Source organism: Rattus norvegicus, chromosome 6, assembly GCF_036323735.1.
Source record: "Rattus norvegicus strain BN/NHsdMcwi chromosome 6, GRCr8, whole genome shotgun sequence".
Lineage (NCBI taxonomy): Eukaryota > Metazoa > Chordata > Mammalia > Rodentia > Muridae > Rattus > Rattus norvegicus.
The window spans coordinates 139903016-139922531 of NC_086024.1; the positions used below are offsets into that span (position 1 = coordinate 139903016).

A 19516-nucleotide genomic window follows, 5' to 3' on the forward strand; every position below is an offset into this window, starting at 1 on the left:
AAAATATGGGTGGGAGATTTTGTGGTTGAAGTAATGTGCCCAACCCCTTCTGTAAGTACTGCCAGGCTACACGGGTTATCCACTTTAGTTTCTATACCCCCTTATGATAGGAATCTCAGCTAGATCACCCCCATAGACTTCACATATACTATTCTGGCCCAGACCTCTAGCTAGTTACTAGAGAGGCACCCTTCCTCTATGACACATTTTTATTCTAATTCCCAGCCATCTCTCTAGCCTCCTCCTTCTCACACGTGATTGTCATTGCCAAATCCCTTCTCTCCTCCTCTCCTACACACTTCATCCTCTCCATTCACCTCAGCTGACCAATATACATTTTGAGTGAGATTCATGAATCCTCCTGTGGGAACTGTTTAATATTCAACTACTTTGGGTCTTTTGATTGTGGAATGGTTGTCCTGTACTTTTTGACTAATGCATACTTATAAATGCATACATATTATATAGGTGTTTTTGGTTCTGGACTACACCACTCAGCATGATTCTTAAGTCCCATCCATTTTCCAGCAAATTTCATGATGTCTTTGTAATACCTGAACAGTATTCTATTTATAGCTATTAAATATTTTTATCTATTCTTCAGTTCAGGGACATCTATATCTATTTGTTTCAAGTTTTCTGGCTATTACAAATAATGTCATTGTGAATATAGCTGAACAAATGTCCCTAATGTGGGGGATGTTTTGGGTTTATACCCAGGAATGTTATAGCATGATCTTGTTGTAGAACTATTCCACGATTTCTATGAAACCATCAAATATGTTTTCAAAAAATTTTGTACTTGTTACATTCCCACTAGCAAAGGATGATTTTTCCTCTTGCTCTGAATCCTTACCAGTATGTGTGATCATTTGAGTTTTCAATCTTAGCAATTCTGATGAGGGTAACATGTAATCTCATGGTATGTTGCATTGCATTTTTCTGATGACTAAGGATGTTAAATATTTCTTTAAGGGATTCTTGAACATTCAGTATTCCTCTCTTGAAAATTTTCTTTTTAATGCTTATTGCTCCACTTTTTTCTTTCCTTTAGTGGACATTTTCTTTTTTCATATTTTAAATATTATTCCCTTTCCTGGTTTTCCCTCCAGAAAAATCTGTCTAATGCCTCCATACCCTGCGTCCTTGAGTTTGCTCCCCAACACATCCACCAAATACCTTTTGCCCCTATGCCTTTGCATTCTCCTGTACTGGAGAATCACACCTCACAGGACCAAGAGCCTTGCTTCTGTTTGATGCTTAACAAGGCCTTCTCTTCTGGGTTGTCTGGTATGTTGATATTGTTGTTCTTCCTATGGAGTTGAAACCCCCTTAGTTACGTCAGTCCCTTATCTATCTCCTCCAGTTTGAACCTAGTTCAATGGTTGTTTGTGAGCATCTGCCTCTCTATGTACCTCACTGATGGTGAAACAAGAAAGCTTAGAGATGTTTGACTCTCTGATCCACATTCATCAGCTGGTCTTCCATGACCCAACTTTCTCTTCTTTTTATTTCATTTACCTAGAATATTCATATTTTCCTTACATAAGACAGATGTTTCATATAGGTTTCATTTTTTTCTTTTAAGATCCTAGTATGAAGTAGCTTAATAAAATTGTTGAAAATGAGTATTATATTCTATCACTGTATATGAACTAACCAGGATAATGGCCTGCTAAAAGATTGAGTCTGATATTTTATCAAATGTTGGACATTCTATATCTGCAGGAGAATCCCTTGTTTTACTGGGGATTAAAATTGTGATGAAACACTGTAAAAAATAAACTTGAAGTGAAAATGTTCATTTGGGCAACACATCTACATTCCGGTTAATTAGAAAAAGAAATCAGACCTGGAAAACAGATAGGGCAGGAAACTAAAGACAAGAGGCAGTGCATAAGGATCAGCATACAAAGTAAAGATGGTGTTCCAAATATGTTCTTTGTAATGAAAGCACAGGAAAATTTGTGTCTAATGTTGGATGGACTTTAGTGTTACAACCTAGTGGTCCTGACAGTTGTATTCCTGAATTGTTGCATACAGTACTCATAGATGCCTGACAAAATATTGAACCTGGTATTTTCAAAGTTATTTGGCAGCAGGTGATCTCAGAGTGTGGCCACTTCAAGAGCCTCCTTCCTCATCCGATACATTTTGTCTGGGTGTGCACAGAGCAAGAAGAAACAACAAAAATTGTTCTGTATTTAATTCATCAATCACAGATCTGAACACAAGCAACACAAATTCTTGCACTCCTCACTTAGGTGGTGTATATACATCTAAAGACTCTCATTACATGACACTATGTTGATGCTTCCCCTGTGTGAAAATAGAATGTTTTGAAAAGTAACCCAGAGTGAAGTGATATAACAACTTGAAAAATAGCAGTGAATTAAACATTTGCGATGAACCCATATTCTCACAATCCTATAGCCAGTGAATAATATTGAAAGAGACATATTCCAGGCAGTGTTTTGGGGGCAGTGGTGATATTTTATATATTTAGGCAGCTCAGCCCTATTGCTATAGCTCTTGTAGAAATTCAGGGGTTTAGTGACATTTGTCCCCTCTCTTCATTTGCTTAAGTGCTGGAATATTTTACCCTGTTTTCTGTGGTTCCCATGGCCACTTGCTGTGCATTGTTGTGCACATATATACACTTACTTTACAAATGTACAGAAATTATAAGAACTTCGGCATTTGGCTCTGAGAAGACTTCAATAACCAAAGAAATTTGCAAACTGCTAATCAAGTTGTGTTGGAAATTGAGATGAAATCAGAAAATTTGTCGGTCTCAAGCGTCATTGGCCAGTCTGGACCACAGTTTGTAGTTATCCAGTCATTCACTACTGTAGTTGTAGCTGTGAGTTCCTTGTGGACATGATGTTAAAGCCTCATCTCCCTTTCAGAAACTGTCATCACACAGGCGAATGGAATTGATGGTAGCAGAGCAGGACAGAGAATGTAGAATCATTCTGTTGAGGCATCTGTGGTGGTAGCTGACAGCATCTTCTATTTTATGTTCATTTGGTAAACCAGGAAATAGAGACTATTTCTTTTATTTCTACAGAACTCACAGGAAACCAATGTGTTGCATTCCCAGCTATGCCACTATCACAGGAATTACAACTCAATGACAATCTGAGAATTATACACAGTTTCCAAGGTTACCTCATGTTTTGAACAATAATTATTCCCTCGTGTCTAATACTTTCCTACTCTCTCGGGGATCTAATGCTTCAGGGTGGTATGACCACAGAACCTACTTTTCTTTTATGGTGACACCAAGCATATGACCAGAATGCCATTGACAAGTATGTGGTATTTAGATTCTAAATGCCACACCTGACTTCTAATGAGGAAAACCAACTCAGAATGAACCAATCGTCACTTACATCATGTTTCTTGGGCAAAAGCATAAAAGAAAATCCTTAGAAACCTGAGGGAAGGAGAGTAGATTAATGTGTTAAACACAAAAAATTATCTGTTCTGTTAAATTCTTGGTGAACTATACAAATTAAACCATAACAAGTACAGAGAAAGAACTAAGAAATGTTACTCTTTGGGTGGAATAGGACCTGTGTAGAACTTTCTGAGGCTCAGTAGGTATTACTATTTACATTTACCTCATGTCTCAATTCTGGAGCCTCACACACATTTTTATTACTGACACCACAAGCTGGGTCAGTGTTGGGTCCGTGTCATATGATATATGTGATATTTATGGAGAGACACAAAGTCATCTTCTTCATGGGTCACAGGCCCTGTTTGTTTCCCATGTTGACTCTATCTTGAAGACCACATAGTGTACTGTGAAGGGAATGTTACAGACTCTCTATTTCCACACTCTCATGTGTTCCTTATTTTTTGGGGATCTGAACCAGGGTCCTCAAACAGATTCTTGTCTTCCTTACGTCATGTTCTGCCTTTTGTTCAAGTCACAGTTTATCCTACATTGAAAGTCATCTTTAATGGGAGTATAGGTATAATTTTGTCCTTTAAGTTCTTACCACACCAGCAGGAAGATTTGTGTTTAGTCTCCATAACTACAAAATAGTTCGGTTTGGCAGGTAGACAATCAGAAAGCCTTCTTTTCAGATGTGAAGACAGTGTGATATTGGGACTCTGTAACCAAACAGTCTAGCAATATACTGTGATCCATGTCTAGTGATGAAATACAGGCTTAGTGATGGACTTTATTTCAATGTTATTGTGTAGATGGATAGAAAAAGACATCTCAACCCTCTCAACACACACACACACACACACACACACACACACACAGACACAGACACACACACACACACACACACACACACACACACACAGAGAGAGAGAGAGAGAGAGAGAGAGAGAGAGAGAGAGAGAGAGATTGAGAAGCATCAGAAATCCATGAACAGAGCCTTGAAGAGACAGAGAGGCAAACAGAGACAAAGAAACTCCATAACATATAAATAAATGAATACAATGAATACAAAGCACATATTAAACAGGGTAACAAAAAAATCAAATAAACATTTGTCTACTTCAAGGGTTATTACAAGATCACTTGGAGAGAGAATCCTTGTAGAGAGTCAACTTAGACACTAAGGAGTCCCAGGCTTACTTTGTTCCAGGTCTTTCTACATAAACTAACACTCAGTAACTGGATGCTTTCTGTGCTCCTTGTGCCCCCTGCTGGTCACTAGTATCCTGCAAGAGGTTTGTGTTTAAGCTCACAGTAACATTCACTCACTGTGTCTCTTGTACAGTAATAAGTGGCCGTGTCCTCAGACCTCAGACTGTTCATTTGCAGGTATAGGGTGCTTTTTGCATTATCTCTGGAGATAGTGAATCGGCCCTTCACGGAGTCTCGATAGTAAGTGCTACCACCACTAGTACTAATGGTTGCGACCCACTCCAGACCCTTCGTTGGAGCCTGGCGGACCCAGGCCATTGGAAAGCTACTGAAAGTGAATCCTGAGGCTGCACAGGAGAGTTTCATGGACCTTCCAGGCTGCACTAAACCGCCCCCAGACTCTACCAGCTGCACCTCACACTGGACACCTGCAAACAGAGAATACTGGTTAGAAAACCATCACTAACACAACAAAACAAAATAATTTTCTTATTCTCATGTGCACACAACAGAGATAATCACACTTTTATCAATTACCTTTTATGAAAAGGACAAGGAAAGCCAAGCTGAGCCTGATGTCCATGGTGAGGAGTCTGTGCAGTGCTGCAGTACTGATTACTGAGTGGGAGAACCTCAGAGTCCAGGACTGGGCTCCTCTGTCAGAGCTGCAGGGTCAGGACAGGCTGGTTTTCATGGGCATAGAGAAGAATTATTTGCATATCTTACTGCTAAAACATGCTGTGGAATTACACCTGAGCTGAAAACAGTGCTCATAGCAGATATATGACATCAAAGATATGGATGTCAGTTACAGAGTTTGACTAAGTGTCGTGGTTTCATATTCACATTTTTTTTGGTAAAGATACAACATATTACATTTAGTTTTCTTTTGTCCTTGTGCACAGAATTTTGTTTTCATAGACAGGATTCTTTAGTATAAATATGTAATTAAATAGCACCATACATACTTGTGTTTCTACATATGCGCTCAGTCTTTTCCAATACCTGAGCAGGACATGGCTTCTCCCAATTGTGTTTATTTGGAGACAGTTACTCCTGTAACCTTATGGTAGCAGAACTCGTTTTTGTGACAAGAACACTGGTTTTTTTCTGAAAGTTACTTCTTCATGGTAGAGTACTGTCCTTAGACTTTATATATATTTCTAAATTAGACATTGTGGAGACTGTCTAAGACTCAAAATTGGTCATGGAGACAGATGCATATTTGCAGCAAACTCACTCATTTTTCATTCTGAAGTTATTAATTTATTCCTTTAAATTCCCCCCTCCAACATTTTCTCTCTGCGTGTGTATTCCAGTCAACATGTGACTGTTTTATGTTGTATTATATTAGTTTTTATTTTCTCCAGTTAGCATACTCCATATACCTGTGGCCTTTAATTATCTTTTAGGGTGCCTTTTTCATATTTAATCAGTTCTCTTGTTTTAGTCCTCTCAATTTGGTTCCGCGTACCAAACTTCAATTTTGATTTCACATCACCAATATTCCCTTGTCCTTGGTCATCCGTGTCCTATGCATAAGCTGTGGCCCTTTCTTACGTTTCTAGTCCCTAATGCTACAAAATAGAATTCACAACTGCAGGCACCCAAAGAATGTTTTGCATATGAATCAGGCTGTTTTTGTCTTCTCAAGGCTTTGTTTTATTGTTTGAGGTCATATTTTACAGGCACCTTTAAATTCCTCCAAGGCTCAGAGGGCATGAATTAAGAGGGCGTAGAGAAAATTAAACATGTGAAACTTGGGGTTGTATACTGTGAAATAATGTCTTGTGAACAGGACCTGCATATACAATCCATGCACTGATGATGACTGTTTTCTGTGTAAGCCCCACCTGAAACCAAGCCAATCATAACCTAATATAGACTTTGTAGTATTTCCAGGTCTTCTGTCTTAGTGAGGCACTGCTTTATATAGATTTCATGGAGAAGAGCACAATGTGGTCATTGGTTGATTTTCTATGGTGCAATGCTTGCCTTTACAAACATGCACATATGGGCAGCATTTTTGGGATAAAAATGCCATGATGTTGAGAGTCATTGAGTTGAGATATGCGGTTGGCAAAGATATGGCCTTGTTGAAGGGGAAAATAGGTTAGAGACATAAACATATTAAACTTATACATGTGGAGTATACAATTCTTCAGATCTTAGAAAAAAGGTGACTACTAGATGGCTGAATTGTCTAAAGACAATAAATCCCCAAAGAAAATGTTGAGATATATGCTGCAAAATATAAGGGTGGATAGGTAAGGCAACACTCAGTAAAGGCAATGGTAAAGAAGGTTTTCTTTTTTCTTTTTTAAATTTTACTGCACCATATTCCAAAAAGCAGTTTTAAACCATGATAATAGAACCAACATTGCAGTTGCACATATACAAACGTGGAAAGAGAGAGAGGGAGAGAGAGAGAGAGAGAGAGAGAGAGAGAGAGAGAGAGAGAGAGAGAGAGAGGGAGGGAGGGAGAGAGAGAGAGAGAGAGAGAGAGAGAGAGAGAGAGAGAGAGAGAGAGAGAGAGAGAGACAGGTGTCTAGAAAAAGAGGTATAGGGACCTGAGGTTGTACACGGTTTTTGTGAACATGCCAAGGGAACAATAATGAACCAGTATAAGAGGTGTAGGTAATAGTTGGGTTCATTGCTTGTTTTGGAGAACAGGATAGGAACCAGGAGGAGGTGCCAATTTACCTCTTGGATTTTCTCACCCCAAGGGGTAAGTGAAGGGTCCCTGAATGATGAAAACATAACTACAGATACTCTAAACAGAGAAGGGTTGTGAAATAAGGTACAGAATATTGGGGTGTGGTATGTGCAGCTTTGGCATGTGTGGCTGTGGTATGTGGGGCTGTGTGAGAACCTTAGAGAAAAAGTGCTGGGAGCTAAAGACCAAGGTCTTTTATTTTGCTGTTTCCTGGATTAGTGGGATAAGTAGAGGACCTTTGACAATGTCTGTATGTGATCTGGATTCCTAAATGAACGGGGACCAGGGACAGAAATAGAAGACGCTGACCAGACATTGAATGAAGATTTCGGGAACCACTATTGGTACAGCTACTGAAGAGGATCCACAGCATTTACTGGGTTTTAAAGGGCTATAGGATAATTGTAGGATTTCTGTTGGGGAAGATAACAACAACCATAACTGTTTTTCTTAAGTGCATGTGTTAAAATCGTTTAATTATTAAAGGTTGTAGGATACAAAGATGTTACATACCATGTATTCCCAAACCTTGAAGACACAGGCCTTCTGAAATCAAAGGTATGAGGCAATAAATCTTGAGTTTAGAAAACAAAGAAGAAAGTTTTTCTTCCATTCACCCTCTATCCTAGGTCAGGGGAAAATGTCAGGAGAACTCATCCTGACATATAATAAATAAATAAAGATTGTCAGTATATTTTCTGCATACAGAGTCACTTGATCACATATGGAAATATTGACAGGAACTTGAGCCCAATGTTTTTTTCTTATTTTTTTTATTTTTTATTTTTTTACGGGGCTGAGGACAGAACCCAGGGCCTTGCACTTGGTAGGCAAGTGCTCTACCACTGAGCTAAATCCTCAACCCCTTGACAGGAACTTCAGGAAAGCAATGAATGTTTTTCTCTCTTGCAGTATAGTGGTTTCATCACGTTTGCCCACATGTAAACTCATAAAATCAAACCAATAAAATGCATGCTAGTAAGTAGACATCCTTGAATTCACATAGTACCTCATTAAATTATCTTTAACAGTCTGACTGAGGTAACTTCTGTCCCTCAAGGACTAGTTCTATGACAATATTACATAAGAAGAGGACCATAGGTATATGTGAGATACAAGCACCCTTCAGTAAGAGTGGCTTCCTATGACTTCATACCTCATGCCTCCTGACAGAGCTTCTAGCAGTGAGAGACAGAGTGACTGTGAGATCAAGAAATGAACTTCAAAATTCAAAAATATATTTCAAATGAAAATATCACTAAATGTCAACAGTGTACAACCATAAGGAGATTTCTATGTCACATGATTGCTATTTTGAAATCCATGGAATCCTGCATATTTTATGCCAAACTTTAATAGAATCATGCTAATGTTTATAGGGAAGAGGGACCCCTTTCTCTCTAACCAGGCAACACTTCTTTTCACTCATTTTCAAATGTTCTAATATATTGATTATCAGGAGTGTTTCACTTAGAATTTAAATTCCATTTCTGTTATTATTAGAGATGTTGAGTTTATGAATCCTCTTCTGTCCACATTCTCTGACTGAAAGGAAGGATCCCAGTTAGAGGAGGAGAGAAGACAGAAAGTTGTGTGCCCCAGAGAATACTATGTCTCTTTTCTCTTTATTGTAGTCTATGTTTTATCGTAGATACTCACGTCTCAGACATGTGATAAAAATGTTATTAAGAAGAAAAATAAGACAACTCTTAGCATTTTGTCTAAGCTCTGCCCCAATTACCTGACAATAGCCAGATATGCCTGACTCACTAAAAAAGGGGCTGCTTGCCTACTCTGCTCTCTCTTGCTCTTGACTTATTGTTCCTGTCCTTCTGCTCCATCCCCATTTTCTCCTGATTCAGTCCAGTCCTCTCTAGTGCTCAAGGACATCCTTTATTTCTCCACTCTTCTACACTCTTTGTGTGTTTGTCTCTGTGTGTATGTGTCTGTGCCTCTATCTCTGTTTCTCTCCCTCTCTCTCCCTCCTATTAACTCTTTCCCTCTCCTTCCCTCACTCCCCCTCTCTCTTCCTCTCCCTCGCTCGCTCCTTCCCTCCCCTCCTCTCTCTCTGTCTCTATGTCTCTCTGTCTCTCTCTCTGTCTCTGTCTCTGCCTTTGTTTCTACTACCCTCTTTACTCTCCCTGCTATGCCCTAAGCAAAGTCTATTCTATACTATACCTTATTGTGTCTGGTTCCTCAGAGGGAAAGAATGCCTCAGTATGTGCTTGAGGGGTGAGCCCCTAACCCTATACCTTACCATTCATCCACCAAAACATTACACAACGACTACTGTGTATTTCAATTTTTCAAATAAAATATAATCACATAATATATTTAAGAGAAGAGAATTTTGAGGGCATCTCCGTTCTATTGCCTCTACTATTCTACTACAGACAAGCATCCCTGTCTACATTATTTATTTGATTGTTTACTTGCTTATTTACTTATTTTCAGTTTTCATCTCAATGACAGCTTCATTTCTCCCCTCTTCCCAATCTTGCCCTTAGAAATACCTCCCCACCTTCCCCCTTCTCCTCTGATAAGAAGAGTCACCCTTGCTTACCACCCCACCCTGGGGTGCCTTTTCTCTGCAGGACTAGACACATCTTCTCCTACCTAGGCTCAGCAAGGCAGTTTGGGTGCGGGGAAAGGAATCCAATGATAGGCAGTAGAGACCATAACAGTGACTGTTCCATTTTTTAGGGTACATACATGAGGACCAAGCTGTGTATTTTTTACAGATATGTAGAGGGTCTAGATCTGTCTCCTGCTTGCTCTGTTGTTGGCTGCCCAGTCTGTTTGGTCTTGCATCTGCCTCAATATCCAGCTTGAGGAAACCTCAAAATTGTCAGGGGACAATTTTGTAATCTTAATGGGAAGACAATTTTTATGGGTTAATGAAGTCCCCATCCTTCCTTTTGAAGTCCCGTCATGGTATAAGATGTGGCCACTTCAGTCTGTATATCCCGGCTGGTAGGAATCTCAGCTGGGGTTACGGTCATAGACTTCCCATGTACTCTCCTGTCCTACAGCTCTAGTTAAGAAACAAAGATGCCCCCAATACCACTGTGCATAATTCAATTCTCATTCCCAGTCATCTCTTGCCTCTATCTCCCTAGAACTGATTGGCATCCTCTGCCCTCTTCTCATCTCTTCTCTCTACCCAGTTCCCTCTCTCTGTCTACCTCCACTGAGTATTTTATTTCCCCTTCTTAGTGAGAACCATGCATCATCACTTGAGACTAACTTATATCCAGTTACTTGTGGTTTTAGATTGTAGCATGATTGTCCTGTACATTTTCACTAGTGTAAAATAGTGAGTACATATCATAAGTGCTTTACGGTTCTGTGTTACCTTATTCAGCACGATATACTCAAGTTCCAATAATTTGCCTGCAAAGTTCATGAGGTTTTTTTTTTAATAGGAATTGTATTATACTGTCTAGATTTTTCATATTTCCTATCCTTTCTTCAGTGGAGGGACACCTATGTTGTTTCAAGTTTCTGGATATTATGAATAAATCTGCTATGAATAATCTTGACCAAGTGTCCCTGTGGTATAGTCTGTTGAATATATTCCCAGGGATGATATAGCTTGGTATTGAGTTATAAGTATTCCCAGATTTTTGTAAAACAACCAAATGTAATTTGAGAGAGGTTGTACTAGTTTTCACTCCCACCTGAAATGGAGTGTCTTCTTCTTGTCCAAGTCCTTGTCAGCATGTGCTATCACTTTGGGGTTTGGTCTTAGTAATTTGCCTACCTGTAAATGGAATCTTATCGAGAGGCCCTGAAATTTAATGATTTTTCTGCATATGAGAGAAAGAGGCAGAGTTTGCCATATCAAGCTTTTGACAAACTGTTTGATACAACATTTTCCATAGAGGGGAGACTTTTTGTTTAGGCTCACACTGAAGTTCCCCAGTGTTTCTCTGGCAAAGAGATAGTTGGCTGTGTCCTAAGTTTAAACTTAATTCAGTTTTAAGAAACCTTGACTCTTGGATGTGTCCCCACTGATGCTGATTCAGGATTTGAGATCTGAATCATATAATGTGATTTCATTACTTCACATTGACATCCACTGCAGACCCTTTCCTAGGGGCTGGAGGGCCCAGTTTACATCTTTGATGGTTAATGAGAAGTCAGAAATAGGGCAGTTGAGAGACAAGCTCTGTGTGGGATGTAGCAGGTCAGGTCCTGACTACTTCAGTTGAATCTCTACGGGCACCCTGTGTCATATAACATCACCAGCAGTCATACATGTCATAGGAGTCAAGCACGTTTTCCTCTCCTGAAAGCCTGAAACACTTACAACTTTTAAAAGTCATCAGGTACAGGATCTCTAAGAGACAAAACATCTATTCAAATGGAACGCACAAACTGATCTGAAGAAAAATATAACTAAGTCAGGCTGAATGTGGGCCTGTGTACTGGAGGCTCTCCACAGAGATTTCCAGTCAGGGCAGATGAAAATGTTTAAGCAAAGGTGAAAGTGCATGACCAGGGAAAGGGAACAGCCTCCTTGGGCTCCATGGCCTCTGCTGCTGCTGTCTCCACTGCTACTGTAGTTGCTGTTGTTCCATGATGCTGCACTGGCCACTGTAGTGCAGGGAAGCTCCTGGCAGCATTTTAGGAGACAAATTCTTTTTCTTGGTGGTGATGTTACAACTCTTATGACAGAATCTCTCCGAAGACTAAGTTATTCTCACACACCTTTATTTCTTCTGGATAGGATCTTTATATATCTTTCTGGGATGGATTGGGGTCTGACAGTGGGTACTTCTGATTGGCTTGGTCTGAGATGTTTGGGGTGCCTCATTTACCTGGGGAAGTGTTGGAGCTATTGCCTCTAAGTAACTGACTGCTACAAATATCCCTATGGGGAGGGGGATGTGAAAGGATGCAGGTATGTGAAAGGGTCTGGTTCTAGGAACAGGGAAAGCTCCTACCATCCCTAGCTGCTAGCCTTAACTCAACCTCATCAGATTTTCTCTCACTGCCCAAACCCTTAGAGTAGATCATAGCTCAGACAGTGTAGAATGGGAAGACAAGTCAATTAGAAGAAAAGGATAATCTCAATAATAATATGTATGGCTGTTGGCCACAGTTAATAGCCATGTATTATGTTCCTTATGTATGGAAAGAAGATACTGTCAGTTAGTATTAAAAATGCTAATTGTATCATCACTAAACTTTGGACATGTACTTGAAAACTTTATGTTAGAGAAGAAGAAGGCAATTGTTTTCAAATATCATTTAAGTAAACAGTACAAATGTTACTAGAACTGAAGTCATAGGAGAAACAATACATTACCAAATCTCACTGGCTTTTCTCATCCACTGAGTCATTTCCAAAAATATCAACTTAATAATTTGTTCTTATTTTACACTGCTAGATTATAGAACCACTTAGTGATTCTTCTATTGTGTGAAGAAACTAGAAGTTTAATAGAATATGACACTGAAGAGCATGTTCTATAGAACTTCCATGGCTGGAAGAATAGTCATATCTTTAACCCTAAAAGCCATGCTTAGACATCATAGGGCAGAGCTTCCTAGATTTTGAAGTGGTCCTGGAAAGAACTTGTTGATCCTCAGCGCCCCCTGCTGGTCCTAAGAATCCCTGTAGGAAGTTTTTGTGCAAGTTCACACTGGACTTCCCTCACTGTGTCTCTGGTACAGTAGTAAGTGCCTGTGTCATCAGTTTGCAGACTGTTCATTTTTAAGAAAACTTGGTTCTTGGAGGTGTCCCTGCTGATGCTCAGTCTGGATTTGAGAGCTGAATTATATGATGTGTCTCCATTATACCTCATTCTTCCCATCCACTCCAGACCCTTTCCTGGAGGCTGTCGAACCCAGTGTACATTATAGCTGGTTAATGAGAACCCAGAGACAGTGCAGGTGAGGGACAGGGTCTGTGAGGGCTGCACCAGACCAGGTCCTGACTCCTTCAGCTGCACCTGGGACAGGGCACCTGGGGACAAGCAACATCACCATTAGTCATTCATCCTATAGATTAAGTGCCTGAGGTCTTCTCCTGAAACTCTGAAACACTTACAGCTTGGAAATGTCAGCAGGCAGAGCAACAGCACCAGGACAGCCATGCTGTGAAGGAGGCTCTAGTGAGAAGGAGATGTGGCTCCTCAGCTAGGCCTGGGCTTTCAGTCTGAGCTGCTTTGCATTGAGGGCGGATCCTGAGTAGATAAAAGGAAGTGCAGGGCAGAATTTCTAGTTTCCTCTCCATGTGCCTATGATAACTTTGTGCTTAGAAAAAATGGAGCTGAAAACACAGGAACTTTTCCTGTTAGTGTTTGGATTTACAGTTCTAAATAAAAATGTATTAGTCAAATTGTGCAGGCCTTGGAAGCAAAAAAAGGGGGAGTGGATAGGGAGGTTTATAGTGGGTGACTAGTTATTCATGCAATAAAAGTAGAACAGGGTACCTTATCGTCAATGCAATCGTATATTATTGCGAATTGTTCTAGAATGTGTAAGATGGAATGGGAATTACTTTTTTTGCCCGGAAAGTAATTCTCTTCGATTCTTTTATATTATTTTTTTTTTAGATTTTTATATTTATTATTCTTTTCAGAACAGCATTAGTGGCACCTCCTTCACCAGGTCGTTTGAGTATAAAGATGCAAATCCACAGACAATAAATAGCCTTATATTGCAATTGATTTTCAAGTTATCTTCACATAAATTGACAACCATAAATATCAGTAGGATAACTATGTATTATTTCCATTTGTTTCAGTATAAAAGTATAGAAGTGATGATTATTACTCAGTTGTGTGCAAAAATCTGTATAATTTTTACTTAGCAAATAGTAATCAAATTGTTTTCCAAATATATTTATACTTTTTTATATGAGTAACCAGCTGTTTTAAGAAACACTTACTGTAGACTCACTTTAGTCTCATCACTACTGAAGAAATAACAATTAAGAAAGCAGTTCACAAATATTTAGCACATTTTGTTTCAGAGTTTTTTCTGAGAGTAGGTCCAAGGGACTCATGTGGGTCCTATGTCAGTAGGTTGAGTGAATTATTAGGGACACTGTAGTTGGGACCTAGCCTTCACACCTCTTGATTTATGTCAGTTTCTCTGTACCAATGTACTTTTTTAAAATACATCTCTGTTTGTTTCTTGTTTCAGCTTGTAGCACATAAATAATGTGTTCTAAATAGGATTATGTATTGGTGAGTGAAGGGAAAGTCAGCTGTTCATAACAATTCATAAAAATCAGTAGACTGACACCAGGTTGTTATTTTAATTGAAGTAAAAGGTAATCCGGAGATCACTGAGTGATGAGGCAAAGTGAGGCAGAGGGCGGGCATGAACATGAGGAATCTTGCGACTTGAGGTGTTGATCACCATAGAGAGTAAGAGTGTGGGGAGCTTCTCCCCATACCGTGGTAATGGAAACAGCACGGAAGAGAAGTACAGAGCTATCACAATCTCTTTGCTAGGACTCCGAGAATGTGGATCTATTATTTGGCCTTGTAGTCCCAACATTTTGTTTTTCTTATTTCCTTGTGCATTATCTTTGAACTTTGAGCAGCTGTGGTTGCAGACCATTCACATTAGGGAGAAAGCCATCCATTTAGTGGTCATTAACAGTATTAGTGTTGTGTTCCTCTTGTTCTGATACTCTGAGGGTTAGAAGGATATTTTTCAGACATTATTCTCAGTAGGTCTCATCTTGGGTTTGTCTGATATTTCCATTGTGTTTTCATTGTGGAAAGGAGTATCATAGAAATAAATTCACCTTTTTATACTATATTGGGGAATGTGATACAAGTCTACTTATTCATGTGTTTTTGTCTTTGGTTACTTCAGAGATAACCTGTGTCTCTATTCTGTCCCATAATGCTGCTTTCCATAAATTTCTCTATAATAAAGTTACTAGGAAAAAGTCATTAGGAAAAGCACGAGTTCATGATAAATTCATACTTTATTTATAATCGTCTTAATTTCTAGAGGTGGATCCTTGCTAATGTCTTTCTTCATTCATTTGCTACTTATATGTAGTTCACAGATGGATACTCACTTAATTTGTCATGTTGCTAGGACAATACCAGACTGTCCATTTGTGTGCTGGCTAGGATTTTATCAACATAATACAAACTACAGTAATCAGCAAACAAGGAAACTAAATTTAAAAACAAAACAAAATAAAACAAACAAAGAAACAAAAAAAAAACCCAACGTATCCATCAGATTGGTCTGCAAGCAAATCTGTGGAGGTATTCATTTAAATAATGACAAACATTATATGTCAGGTAGATATGGTTGATGTCATCCATGGTCCTGTGTTCCTGAGTTGTCTTAGAAAGGATGTAGGACCACTATGGAGATACAGTTGGTCAGATGATTTTCTTAATGTTTTGATTCAGGTCCCACTTTTAAGTTCTTTCCTTGACTTCATGTCCTGATTTTGCTCTGGGATGTTTTGTGAGAATTAAGCTGGCAGAATCTCTTTCCTTCCTCGGTTGCTTTTAGTCATAATATTGATCACATAAAAATAGTGAACTAGGACAATTGAAATTCTTCTGATTGAAAAATGGGTATAGGGAACTTGACATTCTGCACAGTTGCAACTATAGTGACACACACAATCACAATTACAGATACAGGAATACATTATGATACACACACAGAGCATCACATTCTCAGACAGAAATACATCTTCATAGACAGAGGGCATTGCTTTCTTAAATCATTTCTTTAGACAGGGGTAATGTCGTTGTTCTGGGCTCATTATGTAGACCAAGCTGGTATTAAACTATCAGACATTGATTGGACTGTGATTTTCTCCCTATTGACTGAATTAAAGGTGTGCATCACTATTCCTTACCATTACATGTAGGTGCTTTGAAAAATTAATTATGAAAATAAAATGAATTAAAAATAAATTTAAGGATCCCAGCCCACAGCTCACTGCTCCCAAACCCCTTGGGAGAGAGAGCTTATGGCCTGGACAGGTGGGCACTCCTGAGACTGCAGAGCGGGAGAGACCACCAATACTGCCCACCCCTGCCCACATCCCTGGCCCAAGAGTAAACTGTATAAGGCCTCTGGGAACCGGAAAATAGGGGCACTCTTATGGCAGACCCCTGCAGTCCAGACACTGCCCGGACTTGAAGGGAATCAGGCAACAGTTCTCTGCACCCAAATCCCATGGGAGGGACAGCTAAACCTTCAGAGTGGAAGACAGGCCAGGGAATCCAGAAGAGACTACACTCTGACAACATTTCTGACTCCAGAGGAAAACACCTAACAACATCTGGGACCCTGGTGCACCAGGGCTCTGCTAAAAGGTGGAGCAGACCATCCTGGTTGCTGCCCTCACCAAGAGCTCAAAAGCAGAGCCTCATGAGCAACTTGATCTGCAGAACCACAGGTAAGACCAACTTTTCTGCTCCAAGCAACCTGCTTGGTGGACTCAGGACACAGGAACACAGGAACAGCTGAAGACCAGTAGACAGGAAAGACTACATGCCAGAAAGCAGAACACTCTGTTCCCATAACTGGCTGAAAGTAAACAGGAAAACAGGTCTACAGCACTCCTGACTTACAGGCCTATAGGACTGTCTGGCCACTGTCAGAAATAGCAGAAAAAGATAACACCAGAGACAACCTGATGGTGAGAGGCAAGCACAGGAACCAAGCAACAGAAATCAAGACTACATGGCATCATCAGAGCCCAATTCTCCCACCAAAGCAAACACTGAATATCCCAACACACCAAAAAAGCATGATCTAGATTTAAAATCACATTTGATCATGATGCTGGAGGACTTCAAGAAAGACATGAAGAACTCCCTTAAAGAAAAGCAGGAAATCATAAATAAACAAATAGAAGACTATAGAGAGGAATCACAAAAATCCCTAAAGGAATTCCAGGAAAACATAATCAAACAGGTGAAGGAGGTAAAAATGGAAAAAAAAGCAATAAAGAAAGGACACAGAGAAACAACCCAGGATATAGAAAACCAAAGGAATAGACAAGGAGCCGTAGATACAAGCATCACAATGAGAATACAAGAGAAAGAAGAGAGAATCTCAAGAGCAGAAGATTCCATAGAAATCATCGAGACAACTGTCAAAGATAATGTAAAACAGAAAAAGCTACTGGCCCAAAACATACAGGAAAACCAGGACTCAATGAGAAGATCAAACCTAAGGATAATAGGTATAGAAGAGAGCAAAGACTCCCAGCTCAAAGGACCAGTAAATATCTTCAACAAAACCATAGAAGAAAGCTTCCCTAACCTAAAGAAAGAGATCCCATAGACATACAAGTAGGCAACAGAACTCCAAATAGATTGGACTAGAAAAGAACCTCATCCCGTCACATAATAGTCAAAACCAAATGCACAAAACAAAGAAAGAATATTAAAAGCAGTAAGAGAAAATGGTCAAGTAACATATAAAGGCAGACCTATCATAATCACACCAGACTTTTCGCCAGAGACTATGAAAGCCAGAAGATCCTGGACAGGTGTCATACAGACCCTAAGAGAACACGAATGCCAGCCCAGATTAATGTAACCGGCAAAACTCTCAATTAACATAGATGGAGAAACCAAGATATTCCATGACAAAAAAAATTAACACAAAATCTTTCTACAAATCCAGCGTTACAAAGGTTAATAAATGGTAAAGCCCAACATAAGGAGGCAAGCTACGCCCTAGAAAAAGCAAGAAACTAATCATCTTCACAACAAAACAAAGAGAAAAAAAGCACACAAACATAATCTCACATCCAAATATGAATATACCAGGAAGCAATAATCACTATTCCTTAATATCTCTCGACATCAATGGTCTCAACTCCCCAATAAAAAGACATAGATTAACAAACTGGATATGCATTGAGGACCCTGCATTCTGCTGCCTACAGGAAATCCACCTCAGAGACAAAGACAGACACTACCGCAGAGTGAAAGGCTGGAAAACCACATTCCAAGCAAATGCTCTAAAGAAGCAAGCTGGAGTCGCCATTCTAATACTGAATAAAATCGATTTTCAACTAAAAGTCATCAAAAAAGATAAGGAAGGTCACTTCATATTCATCAAAGGAAAAATCCACCAAGATGAACTCTCAATCCTAAATATCTGTGCTCCAAATACAAGGGCACCTACATAAAATAAACCTTACTAAAGCTCAAAGCACATATTGCACCTCACACAATAATAGTAGGAGATTTCTACACCCCACTCTCATCAATGGACAGATCATGGAAAAATAAATTAAACAGAGACATAAACAGACTCAGAGAAATCATGAACCAAATGTACTTAAGAGATATTTATATAACATTATATCCTAAAACAAAATCTTATACCATCGTCTCACCACCTCATGGTACTTTCTCCAAAATTGGCCATATAATTGGTCATAAAACAGGCCTCAACAAATACAGAAAGATAGAAATAATTCGATGCGTCCTGTCAGACCACCACGGACTAAAGCTGGTCTTCAATAATAATAAGGGAAGAACGCCCACATATAAATGGAAGTTGAAAATGATCTACTCAATGATACCCTGGTCAAGGAAGAAATGAAGAAAGAAATAAAGACTTCTTAGAATTTAATGAAAATGAAGGTACAACATACCCAAAAATATGGGAAAAAATGAAAGCTGGGCTAAGAGGAAAACTCATAGCTCTGAGTGCATGCAGAAAGAAACAGGGGAGAGCATATATCAGCAGCTTGACAGCACACCTAAAGGCTCTAGAACAAAAAGAAGAAAATACACCCAAATAGACCCAGGAGGAGTAGAAGGCAGGAAATAATCAAACTCAGAGCTGAAATCAACCAAGTAGAAACAAAAAGGACCATAGAAAGAATCAACAGAACCAAAAGTTGGTTCTTTGAGAAAATCAACAAGATAGATTAAACCCTTAGCCAGACTAAAAGAGGACACAGAGAGTGTGTGCAAATTAACAAAATCAGAAATGAAAAGGGAGACATAACTGCAGAATTAGAGGAAATTCAAAGAATCATCAGATCTTACTACAAAAACCTATATTCAACAAAACTTAAAAATCTGCAGGAAATGGACAATTTCCTAGGAAGATACCAGGTACCAAAGTTAAATCAGGAACAGATAAACCATTTAAACAACCCCATAACTCCTAACGAAATAGAAGGAGTCATTAAAGGTCTCCCA

General features: G+C 39.2%; 2 gene segments (V, D, J or C); both read right to left on the reverse strand.

The window, feature by feature from the left end:
* Window positions 1–4684: 4684 nt before the first annotated feature.
* On the reverse strand, window positions 4685–5276 carry LOC134479197 (immunoglobulin heavy variable 3-23-like). The segment is given in 2 exon segments: window positions 4685–5046; window positions 5156–5276. Coding segments are annotated over 2 exon segments (408 nt in total).
* A 7652-nt stretch (window positions 5277–12928) lies between these two features.
* Ighel1 (immunoglobulin heavy constant epsilon like 1) lies at window positions 12929–13469 on the reverse strand. The segment is given in 2 exon segments: window positions 12929–13308; window positions 13393–13469. Coding segments are annotated over 2 exon segments (426 nt in total).
* Between the last annotated feature and the right edge of the window lie 6047 nt (window positions 13470–19516).